General features: G+C 38.9%; 1 protein-coding gene across 2 annotated transcripts; it reads right to left on the bottom strand.

Moving 5' to 3' along the window:
* Positions 1-4,089: 4,089 nt before the first annotated feature.
* On the bottom strand, positions 4,090-17,454 carry ttc12 (tetratricopeptide repeat domain 12). 2 transcript variants are annotated; one of them, XM_057351991.1, is made up of 21 exons: positions 17,288-17,454; positions 17,029-17,192; positions 16,748-16,778; positions 16,473-16,550; positions 16,252-16,373; positions 16,070-16,129; positions 15,642-15,713; positions 15,481-15,541; positions 13,698-13,886; positions 12,113-12,182; positions 11,509-11,597; positions 10,992-11,160; positions 10,433-10,522; positions 9,721-9,784; positions 9,484-9,618; positions 9,171-9,263; positions 9,003-9,071; positions 8,252-8,353; positions 6,068-6,167; positions 5,730-5,955; positions 4,090-4,558 (listed from the first exon to the last, which is right to left on the bottom strand). In XM_057351991.1, exons 1-21 carry the CDS (start codon positions 17,343-17,345, stop codon positions 4,489-4,491), a joined length of 2,112 nt encoding a protein of 703 aa, XP_057207974.1. In that variant the 5' UTR covers positions 17,346-17,454; the 3' UTR covers positions 4,090-4,488. The 2 variants fall into 2 exon arrangements, with proteins under 2 accessions (XP_057207974.1, XP_057207973.1); XM_057351990.1 differs by having other exon boundaries at positions 9,484-9,784.
* Between the last annotated feature and the right edge of the window lie 326 nt (positions 17,455-17,780).

The following is a 17,780-nucleotide window of genomic DNA, read 5'->3' as shown; positions in this document are numbered from 1 at the left end:
GCTCCCCTTCAAACCCCTTTTTTGGATATTTTTTTAAATCAGGTGCACTCACTGCTGTTAAAAGTCCTGTGGGTTGCGGGACTGTGACATGCATAACGGTGGAATGGATTTTATTCACTGGACCATCATCTGTTTGAATGGGTTTCTGCGAGCGCTCTGTTCTAAACAACACCAAAGTCCAATTTTCACTCCTGTTTTTGCCCTGGCTTTCCATACTCTCATTGGACTCCTCGAGGTTATCAATTACTGCCGGATCAGAGGCAGATACCACAGGAATCCCATACATGTGTGAAAAAGTAATAGAGTCCAATACCGTTTGATTCACGCTTTTCAGTGGAGCGTGAAGAAAAGCAGAGATCTTTTCCCTGCCTCTGGACAGATGAGCAGAAGGCGTCATGGTGTCATTCATCATCGACTTAAATTCAGCCTCAGCTGAGGGGCGAATACCCCCTTCATCATTAGAAATCAATAAAATATCTCCTTCGGACTGAAGCTTCTTCTCTGCAGTGCTGTCTTTCCTCAAGAAAGGTAAATCTGTGCCATAAGTTGAAACAAAGCTTGTATCATTTTGAGTAATTGCATTTTCATCAGCAGTTGTGGTAATGTTTCCCCTCTCATGTGGCGTATGGAACAAATCTGTCTCTGGAGAACTGAGTAGAGCTATAGTTAGATGAGCGGGGCGTTCGGTGGAAGCTTTTTCATTGTAGCGTTCGGAGTTGTTTTGGTCTTCACTCAGCACAGTGGTTCTGAAGGTTGTGATTTCATTTTTCATGGACAGATAGCCTTGCAGGTCCTCCTCTTTAGCACTGACTAGAGAAAAGGCAGAGTTGCATCTTTTACTGTAAGCGTATGTATAAAATACACATAAATACAGCTAATGTAAAATGGTTCGAGAAGCAATAAAAGTTTACGACTGAACACATCAAAAACGTATAGTTGCACTATTTGAATGATTGCTTATAAGTTAGGTCGAAAACAGCAAATACAAGTGAATTGTGGCTTTTGTCCTAAGGCTAATGAATAATTGGAAGCACTATACATACTATGTACTTGATATAGTAAATATTATAACTGGGTAATAACTAGGTACTAAACCTGAACCTACCCCTAAACCTAACCGTATCCCATGTGGTTACTTTAAATTATCCAGTACTTTCTTAGGTAAGTACACTGTAAGTACACTATAGGTGTATATGTACTGTAAAATAAAGTGCAACCAAATAATTAACTCCTTTATGAGCATAAATAAGTAATATGTTATGGAAAATTGTACGTTTCAATTTTTCTGACTCTGGAATGCAAATTTGGTAGAAAAGTTAGAGTTACACTACTTGATATCATTACTCTTTATAACAAATATGTAATACAAGTCATGCACTGTAAAATTGACCTGATCAATAAATCAATATATTATCATTTTTACACTCAAGTTATTCCAAACCTGTATGGATTTCTTTGTTCTGATAAACACAAAGAAAGATATTTGGAAAAACGTTAGCAACTGACATTTCTGGGACTTCATTGACTACCAGTAGGAAAAATGACAATGGTAGTCAAAAGTGCCCTAGAACATTTTGCTTTTCCTACAGTCTATGTCCTACAAAATATCTCATTTTGTGTTCAACAGAACAAAGAAACTTACTGCATAATTTTCTGACTATGGCTGTCAATGATGTCCCAGAAATGTCAGTTGCTAACATTTTCCAAATATCTTTTTTTCTCTTTATCAGAACAAATACATTTATACAGATTTGTAACAACTTGTGGGTTTTCATTTTTGGGTGGGGTATCCCTTTAACTTATCAAAATTAATTAATACATTTCAATTTGTTTTTATAAGTGACAGCACCTTATAACTAGTCAAACTAACTTAAAAAGTTAAGGCAACCAAGAATCTTTTACAGTAAAATAAATCTCTGGATAGAGAATTTACTGTAGTTGCATTTGTATTTGATTGGTATCATTCAAAATCATTTAAAGCTCTTAAGAAAATGATTACTGTGCTATCACATGATCACTCAGAGATTAGAATTTTTTTTTTTTTAAGGTTAAAAGTAAACATACCTGAGAGTCCAAAAATGACCAAAATAAAACAGATCCCCATACTTAAGCTTCTCCCTTGGGCTCGTTAAAGGCACAGATATATAACATCATAAAGTTTTGTGAGATGTACCATACAGACGTCTGTCCCAACAGGACTCACATAAAGCTCAGCGGTCTGTGTGCTTCACCTTCCTCTCTAGCCATTTATAAACAGATTAGATTACTGACACGCAAACATGAGCAAACGGAGGAAAATAAAAGGGATTTGTGTGTCAGTACAATCCATCATCCTGTCATCATGTTTGACTGGGTATAATTTTCATGCGTGTAGCGGCTCATGTGAGCTACTATGATAAGGTAGATTGAGTCATCCATTATTATACATATGCATTATACATTATTTAGATGAAAATTCATTGTACAGCATCCTATTGATGAGATTTTACTTCCGGTGCAAATTCATCTTCATGTGAAATTAAACTTTAGATTAAAACAATTTGATTTACTGATATTTATTAAGGTCTGATATTTAGGTCTCTGAGGGGTTAGTTAGCTTTAATGTACAATTTTGAAGGCAATGTAAGCATTTCTTTTCTTGCATATATTGTCCATAATATCTTGCATAAATTGTAAACAAACAACGCGCACGCAAGACATGCTCAAGATGTGCTTTTGATAATAGAACTTGCTACTGTAAAAAAAACTCACAACGCGTGCCCCGCCTCCGGGGCCTCCTGATTGGTCCACTGCTGCGGAACTGACATTGAAGAGCTGCGTTGCGTAAAAGTTGAAATTCTTTCAACTTTACATGGTGTCTTAAAAACGCACCACTAATGTGAGAGACACTTCAAAAGACGCAAGACTTGGGCGTAACGGTCAAACACGTCCAACTAGCGTGTGTTTACATAGAAAAACAATGGAAAAGTACCGCATTGGAATGAAAAAGCACGTTCTGTGTGAACCGCTCCTGACTCAGTGCCTACCATTAACTTAACCCTAGTGTGGTGTTCATATTTTTGTTACTCAGCCAGTGTTGGTGGGTCTAGTAGACCTGCTGCAGTTTTGGGTTTTTAATTCAACACAATCAAACACTTATGGTAAAATAATTAAAAGATGTTTACTTCATCCCAATTACAAGCAATCTAAACAGCGTATGATTAATATTTGCCCTGTACCTTTGTTTCATCACATTGATGAATTGAAGTGCTCCACGTTTTTTTGCGGGAACGGCAGGGGCAGAAACAGAAACCTCACACTTACACTACACACACACACACACACACACACACACACTTGAACACTCTCTCACACAAACGCACACAGAAACACACACAAACATACTAAAAGGAGGCCCAGACATGAAGAGGACACAATGAAGGTACACAGAACCTACAGTTTCCACAGTTTTATAAGCCCTGGGTCCAGTGGAACAGAACATCCTGTATGTAATATAAATGTGTAGGGGGGTGTACAGTGTGCAGTCATTGAAAATTTGTCCTGATATATGTTCTTCACAGAAAAAAAGGCCACAGAGTTTGAATTTGAAAATTAATTTTTCTTTTGATAACAAATGAAAACCCGAACACTATACAAGGGTTAATGGAGTAGCTCACCTTCAAAATGAAAATTCTGTCATCATTTACACGCCCTCTTGTGATTTCAAACCTGTATGACTTTCTTCTGCAGAACACAAAAGAAGATATTTTGAACAGCACAGCCCCCCATTCACTTCGATTGTGTAACCAATGCAAGTCAATAGGGGGTTGTTAACAACATTCTTCAAAATATCTTTTGTGTTCTGCGGAAGTCATACAGGTTTGCAATGACAAGAGGCGTGTAAATGATGACAGAATTTTCATTTTGAAGGTGAACTACTCCTTTAATTTACATTTACACACTTCCAATTTCCCACGGCTAACTTCCGCATTGTAAAAGCCCGTCCCAAACCCATTTGAATTGAATTGAACAATATGATTTTTTTACTTCAAACGCTTTTTATAATATCAAGTCTGTAAAGATGAGCAGGCTAACCACAATAATCTTCAAATGCAGTTTTATTAATCATTTCCATTCAACACATGAAAGCTGCCGTTAATCCATTTATCAACAGAGAGCGGTGTAATCAAAGGAGCACACTTCCCAAGTGAGTCATTTAGGATGAAGGGAAACTGAAACAGTGAATATCGTCCTGGGGCAACATGTTCTCTACAACAGCAAATAACAGAGTCACATGTCAGTGTGGATTCTCTCTAATTAAAATGAAAACAGCTGCATAATCAAGATAGGCCTTAACGCACGAGGGTAATTTGTGACCTCACTTAAGATCGTAGCTGCGAACCGAAGGGCAGCATTCATTCTGTGTGTGAGTGAGTGTGCGTGTGTTTGCATGCATGTCCTGAGTTATGAGGTCATCGACTGAAGAAGCGAGCGAGCGAGGGTAGAGGCTCATGTGATTAATCTCACACAGGAGTGAAGGATCTCTAAACCATGGAGCTCCCTGAGTTTCGCCATGTGCCTGAAAAATCAAAACAGAGATTTATCAAACCAATGAGGTTCCCTCCCATTTTGATCACACAATGAAGTCTGACGAGCAAAATATAAAACCACAGCTAATGCAAAACAAGCATGAAAACATCACCCAGCGTTTGCTCTGCATATAAATGAAATTCATCCAGTGTGAGTGATATCTTTGGCAGTGTTCTTGACTTGTATTATTTTCTATCCCAAATGTCTTTTTTTAGTCAGCGTTCTGATCTCAGAGGTTTGAAAACGTATGCTCGAAGGACCGTTACCGTGAGAACCTGAAAGCTCATGAAAGATGAATGTTGTGCGATTTTGACTCCTTGACAAACTGTCGGATTGTCCTTGTTGCTTGCTGACTCGGAGAATATAAAATGCTGAGCTAAATCGTGGACCACTTTTCTGAGGCCTGAATGTTTGGACATGAATAAGACTTTTCATCAATTAAACATGAAAGCCAAAAACTGAATAAAAGTTGAAAATAGTGGAATCTGTAAATATTTAAAGAGACTCGCATCCGTAAATGTGCTCATTAACAGCTGTAAAATAACAACATTTCAGCTTTTAAAGCATATAACCATATCTACAAAAATAGGGACCATTTTTAGGACTACGGTGATGCTGATAAATGGTTAGATGGTTGGTTAATGTTGTTTAAAGTGATAGTTCACCCAAAAATGAACATTCTGACCCGCTTGTCATTTCAAACCTGTGTGACTTTCTTTCTTCCGCAAAACACAGAAAATATAGTTTGAAAAATGTTGGTAACCGAACAGTGGCAGCACCCATTCATTTCTATTGAATGGACACAAAACCAATGTAAGTGAGTTGGGTTTCGTCGTTATTTGGTTACCAGCTTTCTTTAAAATATCTTTTGTGTTCTGCAGAAGAAAGAAAGTCATACAGGTTTGAAATGACAAGAGGATGAATAAATGTCACCGCTTCAACACCCAAGATGATTTTATTTTCTTACACTGCAGATCTGAGGACTAGTTCATTGTGCATACACAAAGTATCTGAACCCAAGTAATCTTGTCGGGTGAATTAAACAAGGCATTATCTTTTCACCTTGTTCCCAACAGAAACAACTACATTGGAAAAGTACATCAGCATGACTGGTAGTCAACATAATATAACGGATGAAGGCAATTCTGACTTCATTATACCTGGGCTCTGCTTTGCACAGCTTCCCAAGGGTGATGGCTGCATTCTGCTGGACGGCCGTTCTCTTGGCGTCCCCGGCAGCATGGCGTAGCAGCAGTGACACGCAGTCTGTGCCCAGGAGGTTACTAGCAGCTTCATCTGCTCCCAAGCAATGGCCTATACACAGAGCTGCATTCCCCACCACCACCTCATCAATACTGCCAAGAAGTTTTCTCAAGGTGTGCAGCCCTGAATGAACAATGTGCAGCACGGACGCACACACAAAGTCACTGTAAGGCCACAGAACTTAAGACATCTTATTCTTTGAAATGCTCTGTCCCTCCCACCCCTTGGAACTCACTCTTGTCAAGCTTAACCAGCTTCTCACAGGCCTGTGGGATAGACGCAGTGCAGACTGCCAGGGCTTTAATGGAATATCTGGAGCTCATCTCTCCTCTTACCTGGAAGAACGCACACAAGCAAGCTTCAGTTAAAGCCCCATTTCACCCATACTTACTCTGCTGAATAGACCGGCATTCAGCAGGTCTGTACCTGAAACTTAGTGAGCTGCATCGCTGCCTATGAAGGCAGTTGATCTGAAATGCTTAAAGGGATACAGTACTTCACCCAAAAATGAAAATTCTGTCATGAATGACCTAACCTCAAGTAATTCTAAACCTGCATAAATGTATTTTAGGAGAAAGATATTTAGAAGAATGTTAGCAAGTGACATTTCTGGGGTCGTCAAAAATGGTAGTCAAAGGTGCCCTAGAACAATTTGTTTATCACAATATCTACTTTTGTGTTTAACAGAACAAAAAAATATATATACAATATGTATTTCTACCCGGTAGTCAATGGTGCCCTAGAACAATTTGTTTATCTGGATTCTTCAGAATATCTACTTTTGTGTTTAACAGAACAATAAAATATATATACAATATTTATTTCTACCCCGGTAGTCAATGGTGCCAGAAAATCTTTTTTTGTGTACACCCAAACAAAGGAATTTATTCAGGTTTGGAACTACTTGAGAATGAGTAATTGATGACGGAATTTTCATTTTTGGGTGGACTATCCCTTTAAGTACTATTAGATAGCAGCTTTGCACGCCACACTTGCAGTATAAACATATTTGTATGCTAACAATGCAATTTGTTCTGCATATTATCATTTTATATTTATTTGTTATTTTAATGTTGCAATTGAAGTTCAATTAATATTATTACAGTTTTAGTTATAGTGTAGTTACATTTTTTCCAATTAATAGTTTTAAGACCTTAATTTAAATATAAAGCAACTTTTCTCATTTTCGTTTAGTTTAAAGGAGTACACCGTCAAAATGGAAATTCTGTCATCATTTAGACACCCTCTTGTCATTTCAAACCTATATGACTTTCTTTCTTCTGCAGAACACAAAAGAAGATATTTTGAAAAATGTTGGTAACAGAACAGCACAGCCCCCCCATTCACAATGCAAGTGAATGTTAACAACATTCTTTAAAATATCTTATTTTGTGTTCTGCAGAAGAAAGAAAGTCATACAGGTTTAGAATGACAAGAGGGTGAGTAAATGACAGAATTTTCATTTTGAAGGTGAACTACTCGTTTTTCAAAACGTTTTTCTTGGCTGAAGGCCGAATACCAGATACCAACACGTTTTTTCAAAAAAAAAAAATTCTATTAATTTTGCCAACTTCACTTTTGCATCAATTGAATAGTCAAAATGAGCTTTTTAATATTTTCTCTTGCTTTTCAAAGATCAAAACTACGATTTAAAAATATTCAACATTAAACTTTTAACATTCCAGCAGACATTATACCAAATAAAAAAATGTCTAAATTATAATAACCTTATTGAGATGTCTCTATATTCTCTGTTTGATTTATGCGCTATGTAACAATAAACCAAACATATTCAGCATTTTCTTTCATAAACATAATTTCACTTCAGAAGATATTTATTACCCACCAGTCCAATATGGATTGGTTTTACAATAAAAGAATGTGCTTTTTGGAGCTTCAAAAACGTGGGAACATCTGAGTGCTAAAATCAAATATGGTTCTTGTGTGTCTCGTGACTAGCTGTCATACGCATGTCGTGTCACAACTAGTGAGATCTGAAGAAATAATTGTTTATTTTCTGCCTGAACCATTCCTTTAAATGTTTTATGCATTAAAATACCTAACAAGCTTTCCTGTAGCTCAGTGGTTAGAGCATGGTGCTAACAATGCCAAGGTTGTGGGTTCGATCCCAGGGGATTGCACATATTTAGAAACAAAAATGTATAGGATAATGCAATGTAAGTCGCTTTGGATAAAAGTGTCTGCCAAATGCGTAAATGTAATAAAATATTGCATGTCAAATACATTTTTTGTGTCCAATTACTTATGTGGCAAGCAGCCATGTAATAAGCAGGATATTGTCTAGTCAGCAGGTCATTGCCAAATAAGCCCCCTCATACAAAACCTGATCGCCCCGTTGGGATTTATTCTCCGATAAAGACCAGCTGACCGTACATAATCCTTTACATACAGACTCTACCTTCAGAATCTTCAGCAGTCTCTTCACTATCCCGTTCTGCACGACTTCCTGAGTGGCGGCGCGAGACGTCGGGAGGAGAACACTCAGCAGTCCTGCCGCTCTCTGAAGCCACAGACAAAACAAGATAACGTGTTTGGCACTCTATCTCCCATCATTAGGAAGGATGGGATGTTTCACAAGAGAATTAGGCTGATCCTGTCTATTTTGTGGCACCTTGTCAACCCTGTCGTCTCATCACGACACAGAAACTTCACCACGGCATAAACCATCAGCTTCGATTAAATATGAAGGGAAATAAAGACAGCATTGTTTCACCTTAATTGTACTCGAAGAAACAGCCTGACTGGAGTGATATGAAGCACCAAGACAGCAAAACCCAAGCAAACAACCTGGAGCCTGATTTACATAGTCTGGGAAAACAGTCTCTGGGTTAGGGCCCGGGGCTGCTACAGTAATCATTATGTAAATGCTTCCTTGCATGCAAAGTGCTTCTCTTGGGATGTTAAAATGTTATCTATAGTAAATATATTTAAATACCGAACTTGCATTTCTCATCCTGTAAAAGTGAAAAGTGATTCTGTGCTCCAGAGATCCCAATAAGCAGGGCTCCAAAAAACCAATGAACATTTAAATAATCCATGAACAGAAATGAAAAGTTCAGACGTTAGTCCAGAGAGTTGGTTCGAACGTCCAGTTGTCGAAGCTCGAGTTAAAGCCAGGCTCTGACCCTGCTAAAATGAATTTAACGTACTGTGATGATGCCTCCTTGGGAATCGCTCAACAGTTCCAAGCACCTGCTGCTGGCCAAAACAGCATGTTCCTGTTGAAAGAAAACCAAAATGATCTCCAACATGCCTGTTTCACACGATTGTAACATACGGATGAAAAAAAACACGTTCTGCTAATGTGTTGGCTTTACCTGGGTCACTTGACAAGGATGTGAGGCTACGTTTATCATCAAACCCAGGAGGGGATAAAGGACACTTCTCCATTCACAGCCAACCTGGCGCTCCTGCGACAAACACAGTGCTTTATCTCGACAGCGCCGGAAATTAAATTTGTGTCCGCACTTTTAGTGTCTGTGGGAAATAGCTGTTTCACACCTCATGCCGCAGGATAGCAAAGGAAGAAACAAACCTTCAAAATGTCATGCATTATTCAGTAACGTTCAAGGACGGGGGATTCGGATCCTTGGTTGTGACGTTAAAGGATATCATCTGAATCGGGCTTACCGTGGCTTGGAGAGAGCATCTCCAAAATTCGGAACGATTGGCCAGCTTTACTCCAATGACATCATCCAGAGCCAAGCGTCCGATCACGGAGATTAAGGAGGCTAGCGTCTCGTGGTTGGTCGTCCCAATGTTTGACTGAAAATAAACAGTTTTAAGTAAGCGTGGGAAAAACAGCACTTGCCAAAAATGTGGATCATTTTTGAAGCCATTGATGCTTTGAGACACGTAATACATCACCAGCAGATGCTCGAAAGGAAGGACAAATATTGCTATGAAGTTTTCCCTCGACTGAATTTTAAATCTGAAAAAGACAAATAAATAAATAAACTATTAACTTCCTAAAGAACAAAGCCCTACTGTGCAGCGTTTTTGCTTAAATCCTCAGATAACCCACTTGCTTTAGTGCACATGGAGCCTTTGGGGCAAGATCTAAAGCCTTTTATAATGCAGTGAGCAGTGATCCAAGCAGAGCTGTGGTTTCAAATCTCACACTGCTGACTCGAGACACGGCTAACCATCCTTATCTAGAAACCAGAGACTGGGACTGAATCTGCTTGACGCTTTTCATTTTCTGTTGTGCATGAAGATGCTTGATTTTCAATCCCATCTTCTGGTCAGCGTGAGCTTCTTACTGTGTCTTTAAGATGGCGAACGACTAGAAACGTTGAGAGGCCGATCTCTCTCACTGAGGATTGTTGAACATGATGGATTGTTTGTTCTTAAATGTGTTCACGTTTCGTTCTCAAGAGGCCCGAGCTGTTGAGCTGAATGAATTTGAATGTGCTCTCGATTTAATACGTGCGACTGTGATGTATGGGGATCTAATGGGCTCCCGGGTGGGTCGTGCCCAAGATATCGCTAAAGGATCCTTTCTCAGACTCAGACGCGGATATTCATCAACTGGAATGACGTAGAATACGCAAAGGCCAAATGTATTAAGTGTGCATACTTGTTTTCTGCAGCCAAGCTCTCTAGAACAGCCAGCGCAGAGGCTGAGCTTGTATCCCGGTGAATGCGGCCCATCAGGGCCTCTGCCGTTCTACAGGAGACAGAATGCATTCATTATGAGGCTTCATTATAAGAACTTTAATAAAACATGCTTTAACAGTAGGAGACCTTCTACATGCTAGCTAATGAGATGCTCCACCACAGACACAAGAAACACCGAACTCCTGCTAGCCTTGTAAACAACTGAGAAGGTTGAGATGAAATTGGCATTTGAATGTTTTTGAAATATCAATATTTTACAAGCAAACCAGGTTTTTGCTATATTAAATCTGTAATACTGTTTAAAAGTTATGACAAAGCTACACAACAATCATTCTTAAAGAACAATATTTTATTTAAACTGATTAAAATTTAAACAATATAAACATGGAGCATCTTCAAAGTAGCACTTTATGATAAATGGATCTTGCTTGTATGCTTTTCTATCACTACCCTAGATCTAAAATGACACATTTCTGACCTCCTCTATTTGCCCTTGCAATCTAAAAATGCACACGTACCGATATAAATCCAGGTTGTTGATGACCAAATCCCATCCGTGCCGAGTCTGTGAGTATATTCTGAGCAATTCCAAGCATTCCCAATGTATGACATGTACCGGTGATGCCAATAGCGGGACAATGTATTCTCTTGCATCAGGACACTCCATTAGCATCAGCTGGTTTGGCTCTGAGAAGGTACGCGGTTACAGAGAGGATTTAATGAAGACAAATGCAGATTTAGTTGTGCAGTTAATGAGAATATAACTGAAGGGCACAAACTACTTGCTAAAAAGACTTTTAATGTGAGAGGCGATAACAATTACACTGCTAGTGGGCAGGAAAAGGATAAACTGATATCGACTTGGATTCAGACAATTTCACAAATCCTCATTACTTTAAAAAGGGGGAAAAAAGCAGAACCGGATCAAGTGGTGTCGGTACATTTTAAGTCGTCCAGAGGGAAGCACTTTAAAAAGAACAAAGGAATATGCAAACGCGATTGTTATCCTTTCTCTCTTTTTTTGTCTCATCTTACCGTTTCCATCACAAACTGTCCTCCATAGTTTGATGACAGACACGCATAGATCCACCGCACATGGTTCTTTTAAATTCTGCGAACGACAGCTAAACGCAGAAGATAAATAAACAGAAGTCACTCACTGCATCTCATCTACATGTACAGTCAATGAACATGTTTAAAGATGAGACATCAACCATCCAAAACAATTAATCAAACAGCAAATCTTCAAAACATGCCTATAAATCACCGTCAAATACAGACAGACACTTTGAAAAATTCGTTCTGGTGATGGAAAGGGAAATCCTACACAAACCATGAGCACACAGCTGAGCCAAGATCACACATCTGCTTTTCAAATGTATTCATTATTTTTGGACAGAGCAAGACAACCGACAAGAGGAGAGACAGCTATTTGATCAATTTTGTGGATGTAATCCATCATATTTATAGACTAAGCATGCACACTTCATGATAATCTATAATATTCAATGCACTATGCACAAAGCTTCTTCTGGCACAGTTTCTAAGCACCATTACACTATGTTACATAAGCCATTTCCAAATGTTCAAAGTACACCGTGACCACAAACTGTCAGGTTGACTTCTTTAGCAACCTTACCTGCTTACAATGTTATTGCCATTAATGACACTGAAGCCATTGTTTAATCTGAATAATGTCTGCCCGGTACCTGTGAGGGACAGCAGATAATGTCAGTGTTACTAAAGTGTAGTGAGAGCCATATATCATCACAGAACCACTGTAGCCAGACTCAGACACACAATACCTTTTCGTTCAAGGGCAAAAGAGCGGGTGGGGAAAATAAACAAAAGCATGTGGTAAAAAGAGTGTCCCCTTATCTACACAAAAGCAGTGCTTATTCTTGGGAAATTCAAGAAATTAGTTCACAAAGAGCCTTTTAGAAATCTCAACTGTACGAAACACTGGCAGAAAGCTTTCCGTCTTGGAGAGCTTTAAAGATTAAGCGACACAGAACTGTGTGTAGAGGCCACACTGTACCTGTAAGATTACTTTTAACACTTAACACAAACAGCTTTAAAGACGGGGAAATACTCAAGAGAGAGAAGGAATGAATTAGGTAGGAAGTCAAGTTGGCCTTGAAGCTGGATTTAGCAAGTTTTTTCTAAGGTTACCTGTTGATACTGTACTTACAGTACATGGGGCTTTTATAGGTTGGTTCTTATAAAATAAAGAAATTCTGTAACATTTCAAAGCACTCAAAGATGAGGAAACTGTCATTAAAGCGACAACAGAAAAGCTACCTCTTTCAAAACAAGAATGTTTCCATTTAAATATATTTATTATTTAAAATCGTTACAGAGTAGAGAAGAATCATACTAACTGATAAGTCATCCATATTAAGTGACACACTTTAAAGGTTCGGTTTATGAGATTTAGCGACATCTAGCGGTGAGGTTGTGAACTGCAACCAATGGCTCACTCCACCCCTCCCTTTCAAGCACTACAGTGGCTGACACAGGACTAAGATGTCGTCATGTTTTCGCTTCTTTGGCGAAGGAGATAACGTATTTACGAAACACACTCCGCTTTGTCCGCTTAGGACTACTGTAGAAACAACATGGTGAATTCCATGCAAGGGGACCCGCGGTGTGTGTAGATAGAAATAGCTCATTCTAAGGTAATAAAAACGTAATGCTTCATTATGTAAGGTCTTTATTCACCTCTAAAGACATAGTTATGTATATTAAATTGCATTTCTGTCAATAGATCCTCCAAAAAATTACACTTTGGACCTTTAAAAGGTTTTGAAAAAGGTGTGAGCCTTGATCTGTTCATGCTGTATATTGACACACAATCAGAACGCAGCAGAAGGGTAATGCAAACGGTCACTAATAGGTCTAAAAGCCTCTGAACCTGCGTCATGAGGCTGATCATGAGGATTAGTTTCCTCATCATGAACTGCAAATGAACCATAGAGCAGGATCAATGAGCCCTCCGTGCAAAATTCCTCACTCCTCTCCTCTCTTTATCGATCCCGAGCGCAAGAAATATCACTCTGCCAGCTGAAACAACACTGAGTAAACCAAAGGCATATTTCACACGAATCTGAAGTTCGACGTCATGCCACGAGCATTTGTTGGGTCTACGGTACCGAAAAGTGCAGCAGGTTAGGGCTCAGTGACAAACAAAAAAGAAAGGCTCAGAATTAATCATGTGAACTTACAGTCTTTAATAGCCCGTGAGAGCAGCTCCAGTCCACCGCAGTAGTAAAGATTGATCTCATTTGGTCTGCTGAGCTTTTTCAGTAGCTCTGGAATTGCTGTGGCCTGCTCTGTTCCATCTCGAAGCTCTTCCCAAGCCACCTGTTCCTGGAGAGCCGCCTTCTCTTCTGTATCCACTTGGGTCATATAGGCTATTGCAATGAATGGTGATTAATCCATAAAGGTTTAACTTTTCATATGAAATTATTCTTTGGAAATGCATTGAGTGTGTGTGAACGTAATGCTGTTTTTCTACTGGTATGGTTAGAAGTGAATGAGTAGCTAGTGTTTTAAACCATCTGACATTGTCTAGAAGCATGAAAGGAGACAATGAGAGAGAATGCCATTTTGTTACCATTAAGAGATGCATTATTGAAATCAATCTAGGCAGACACCAAAAGCTTTCTAACTCTAGTATGCTGTATTTAAAGGGACAGTTCACCCAGAAATGAAAATTCTGTCATCGTTTATACACCCTCTTGTCATCTAAACCCTGTGTGATTTTCTTTCTTCTGCAGAACATAAGATATTTTGAAGAATGTTTGTAAATGAACAACGGTTGTATCCATTCTGTTCTCTTGTACAGACACAAAACCAATGCAAGTCAATGGGTACCGTCGTTGTTAAAAATATCTTCTTTTGTGTTCTGCGGACAAAGTCATACAGGTTTGAAATGACAAGAGGGTCAATAAATGATGACAGAATTTTTAGGTGAACTATCCCTTTAACATAGTTTGTTATAAGGCATGTTTTTATACTGCTTTATACAAGTACTTGACCTTGCCTTTCTTACTTCAGATCTTCCAGAACCGTTGAGAGAGAGAAAGTCGCGACAACGGAAGTGTCACGATTGTGAATGGGGGAACCCAATTGCAGACAGCAAAAGTGAGGGTACACGAAACAAGACTTTAATAATAAAATACAAAACAAACACCCACGGGGGGTAAAACGATGAGGACAAGGGAATGACACACTTTGAGAACAGGGACTAAACTAACTAACAATACTAAGACACTAGACAAAACGAACACTAGACTAGACTGGGTACTCACAAGCAGGAACAAGAACAGGAACACTACAAGATATCATGGAGTTCTCACAGAACGTACAAAGCATACAAAGCATACAAAATATACAAGTTCTTTACAAAGATCTTGACAGGAGTACAGAGTAAAACGCAACAGCACAGGACAGCAAACATGAGGGCATTAAATAGGGAGACAAACAAAGGATAATTAACAAGGGAACAGGTGTAGGGGATGAAACACTGATGGAAAGCTAACGAGGAACGAGAGGGCGGGAACAGAGACGCGGACCGGGGAGAGAGTATATAAGGCCGAAAGGGTCAAAATCTCTCTCCACACACATAACCTAATGCTTTGCCATGACTCTGCCACAAGACCAAGAATAGACATGACATGATGAGGCAGAGTCATGACAGGAAGTTCACATTTTTTTGCGTGTCACGTGATTCATGGTGCCTTCAGACAAGGAAGTTATGTTTTCTCTTTAAATGCTTTATTTCTTTCATTTTTTTATTCATTAAATGATTTACGTCTTTAAATGGGTTAAAAGTTCGTCACAATCGGTCTGTTTAGCCGCAGCTCCATGCGTTACTAGTAACTTCCAGGAACTATTGAGAGCATGAACCGCCATTGCTGTGAAAAAATAGTTCCATTGGAGTCAACAGAGTTGACGCAACTCTCTCAATGGCTCTGAGATCTTCATAGCCTTTTTAGATCTTACCTTTGACCATGGTCTCACGCTGTGGCTCTATCTCTAAAATCTTTTGATAGCATATTCTAGACTGAGGATGACACAAAACAAACACAATAAAAAAGAGAGAGTGGATAAGGTACAGGTAAGACATGTACAGTAAAGATACACTTAACGTGAACGGTACTAACCTCTGAGAAGTTTTTGAGCGCCAAGTATGATTTTCCCATGTGTACGTATGCTTTAACACATCTTCCATTGCACTGTGAAAAGAAATTACATATTCATTAGTCAAATAAAAAACAAAATATTGCTTTGAAGAAATGCAGCATTAAGTACATTGGATTTTTCTTTAAGCCAAGCAATCAATACATAAACAACCAAATACATACTTGTTTAAGACTTTTAAAAAGAGATGCTCTTTGGCACAGCTCAGGGGAAACTTATCTATTTTTATCTATCTAATTTTGTAATGCAGGGAATCTACACAGTTCAATGGACGCCGCTCAACTGCAGTCTGCTGTTCTCACCGAACAAGAGAAGATCAGGAGCCCTCCACCTTGGCTGACATTGATAAATGAAGGGTTATTTCTCTGACCTTTCCCACTGTTGTACTCACCCTCAAAGCCCACTCGCAGTCACTTATGGCATCCTTATATCTCTTCAGTTTGATAAAGGCCTACATAATAGATCAATGTATGAGACAAAAAAACAAGAGACGGAGCTCATATCAGTTTTCGTACAATTCAGCTGTCTAGAGCTGCAGAGGCTGTACTGAAATACTGAAGGGTAATCGAGCACCTGAGCTCTGTTTGTGTAGAGCGTCTGCACGTCTCGCAGCTGGTCCAATCCTTCGCTGTAAAACCTAACAGCTGTTTCGTAGTCACCTCGAGCGAACGCTACATTCCCCTTTTCCCTTAACGCTGCGGTCAAACGGGGACAGAGAAACTTAGATGTTGCAATGGAGAACGCAACAAGGCAAAGCAGAAATTCATTTTCACACTCAGGAATCACGTCCCCACCGTCAGCCTTGTCCTCGTTCATCTTCCGTCTGTGTCGTCTCTCCTCAGCATCTTTTTCTAATAGTCTCATGAAGTTCTCTGACATTTAAAAAGACCCAATGTAACATTGATCATAAAAGAGAGGTGAAGATTAAGGGAAGTTTGTATTGATATATGATTTACAATGCTTCTGTGGCAGACGTTCAAGTTTTATGTTAGACACCAAATTATTCAGCAGTGAAAGAGAACTGTCGACGGATGAAAAAACAGAACAAATGGACTCACACAACCCCTACCTGGATTTTGGCTCGAGTCATCCTGGATGCTCTACAAAAACAATAAAACAGAATAACATAACATAGAACTAGATGGATAAGAAAATGTAATGTATTGATGTATGAGTACTGGGCGTTTAACCTGGACTTTACACATATTCATATGTCATTATTCTCATTATTAGTAGTTCTAACCCCAAAATGCCACACTTGATGTATGGAATTGCTTTATTTACAACAAAATACTAAACAAACGCGTAAGGCCATGATTCACACATATGTATAGAAATGGTGATTCGTACCAGTGGCCTAATTTCAGATGAGGGATTTGTGTTTATAACATTCTTATTGATTTTGGTTTTACATGCTTCCTTCAGTTCCAGAGAGGCGATTAATTGATCTGCTTTTTCCAAAGCTTCCTCCTGACAAGACACATCGCTGGATTTTAACCCCTTCACCAGCTCATCTGTGACACAATAATATAACCATTTTGTTATTACCTTAATCGCTTGCGCAGACAGGCTTTGTTAGTTAGAACAAAGATAAACAAACAGCACTTACTTATTTGGTCAACATTCCTCAAAAACCTTTCGAAATCGTTGCTGTCTTGTAAAGTCATGCTGATAAACCAACAGAAAAAGTTACGGAGAATGTACTTGAAGAAACACGGAAGTCTTGTTTAGACTTGTGAACGCGTAACCATAGCAACAGCAGCCGAGAGGTTTGAGCGCCCCCTTTCGTCTAAAGAAAATCCTATCTATCCATATTTTACTACCAATTTAAATTCTTTTAAATATACAATAGTAATACAGATTTTCTGTAGTGTATGCGTGGAATGAATGCGATGTTTAGAGCAGTGTAATTTCCATTTTCAATGCATAAGCTTTTAAAAATGATTATCAAATATCACTGTGCAATATCACCCTTGCTGTGGTACACAAGGACAAAACCACGCTCATTCTGTCAGGAAACATAACTTTAAATTACTCTTTTAAAGAGAACTGTAAACAGCCAGAAGTGCAGTTTATGTTAAGGGTTTAGGACATCTGAAGGT

The sequence above is a fragment of the Triplophysa rosa genome, linkage group LG14 (genome assembly GCF_024868665.1).
Source record: "Triplophysa rosa linkage group LG14, Trosa_1v2, whole genome shotgun sequence".
Lineage (NCBI taxonomy): Eukaryota > Metazoa > Chordata > Actinopteri > Cypriniformes > Nemacheilidae > Triplophysa > Triplophysa rosa.
This window is presented reverse-complemented; position numbering and strand designations above follow the sequence as displayed.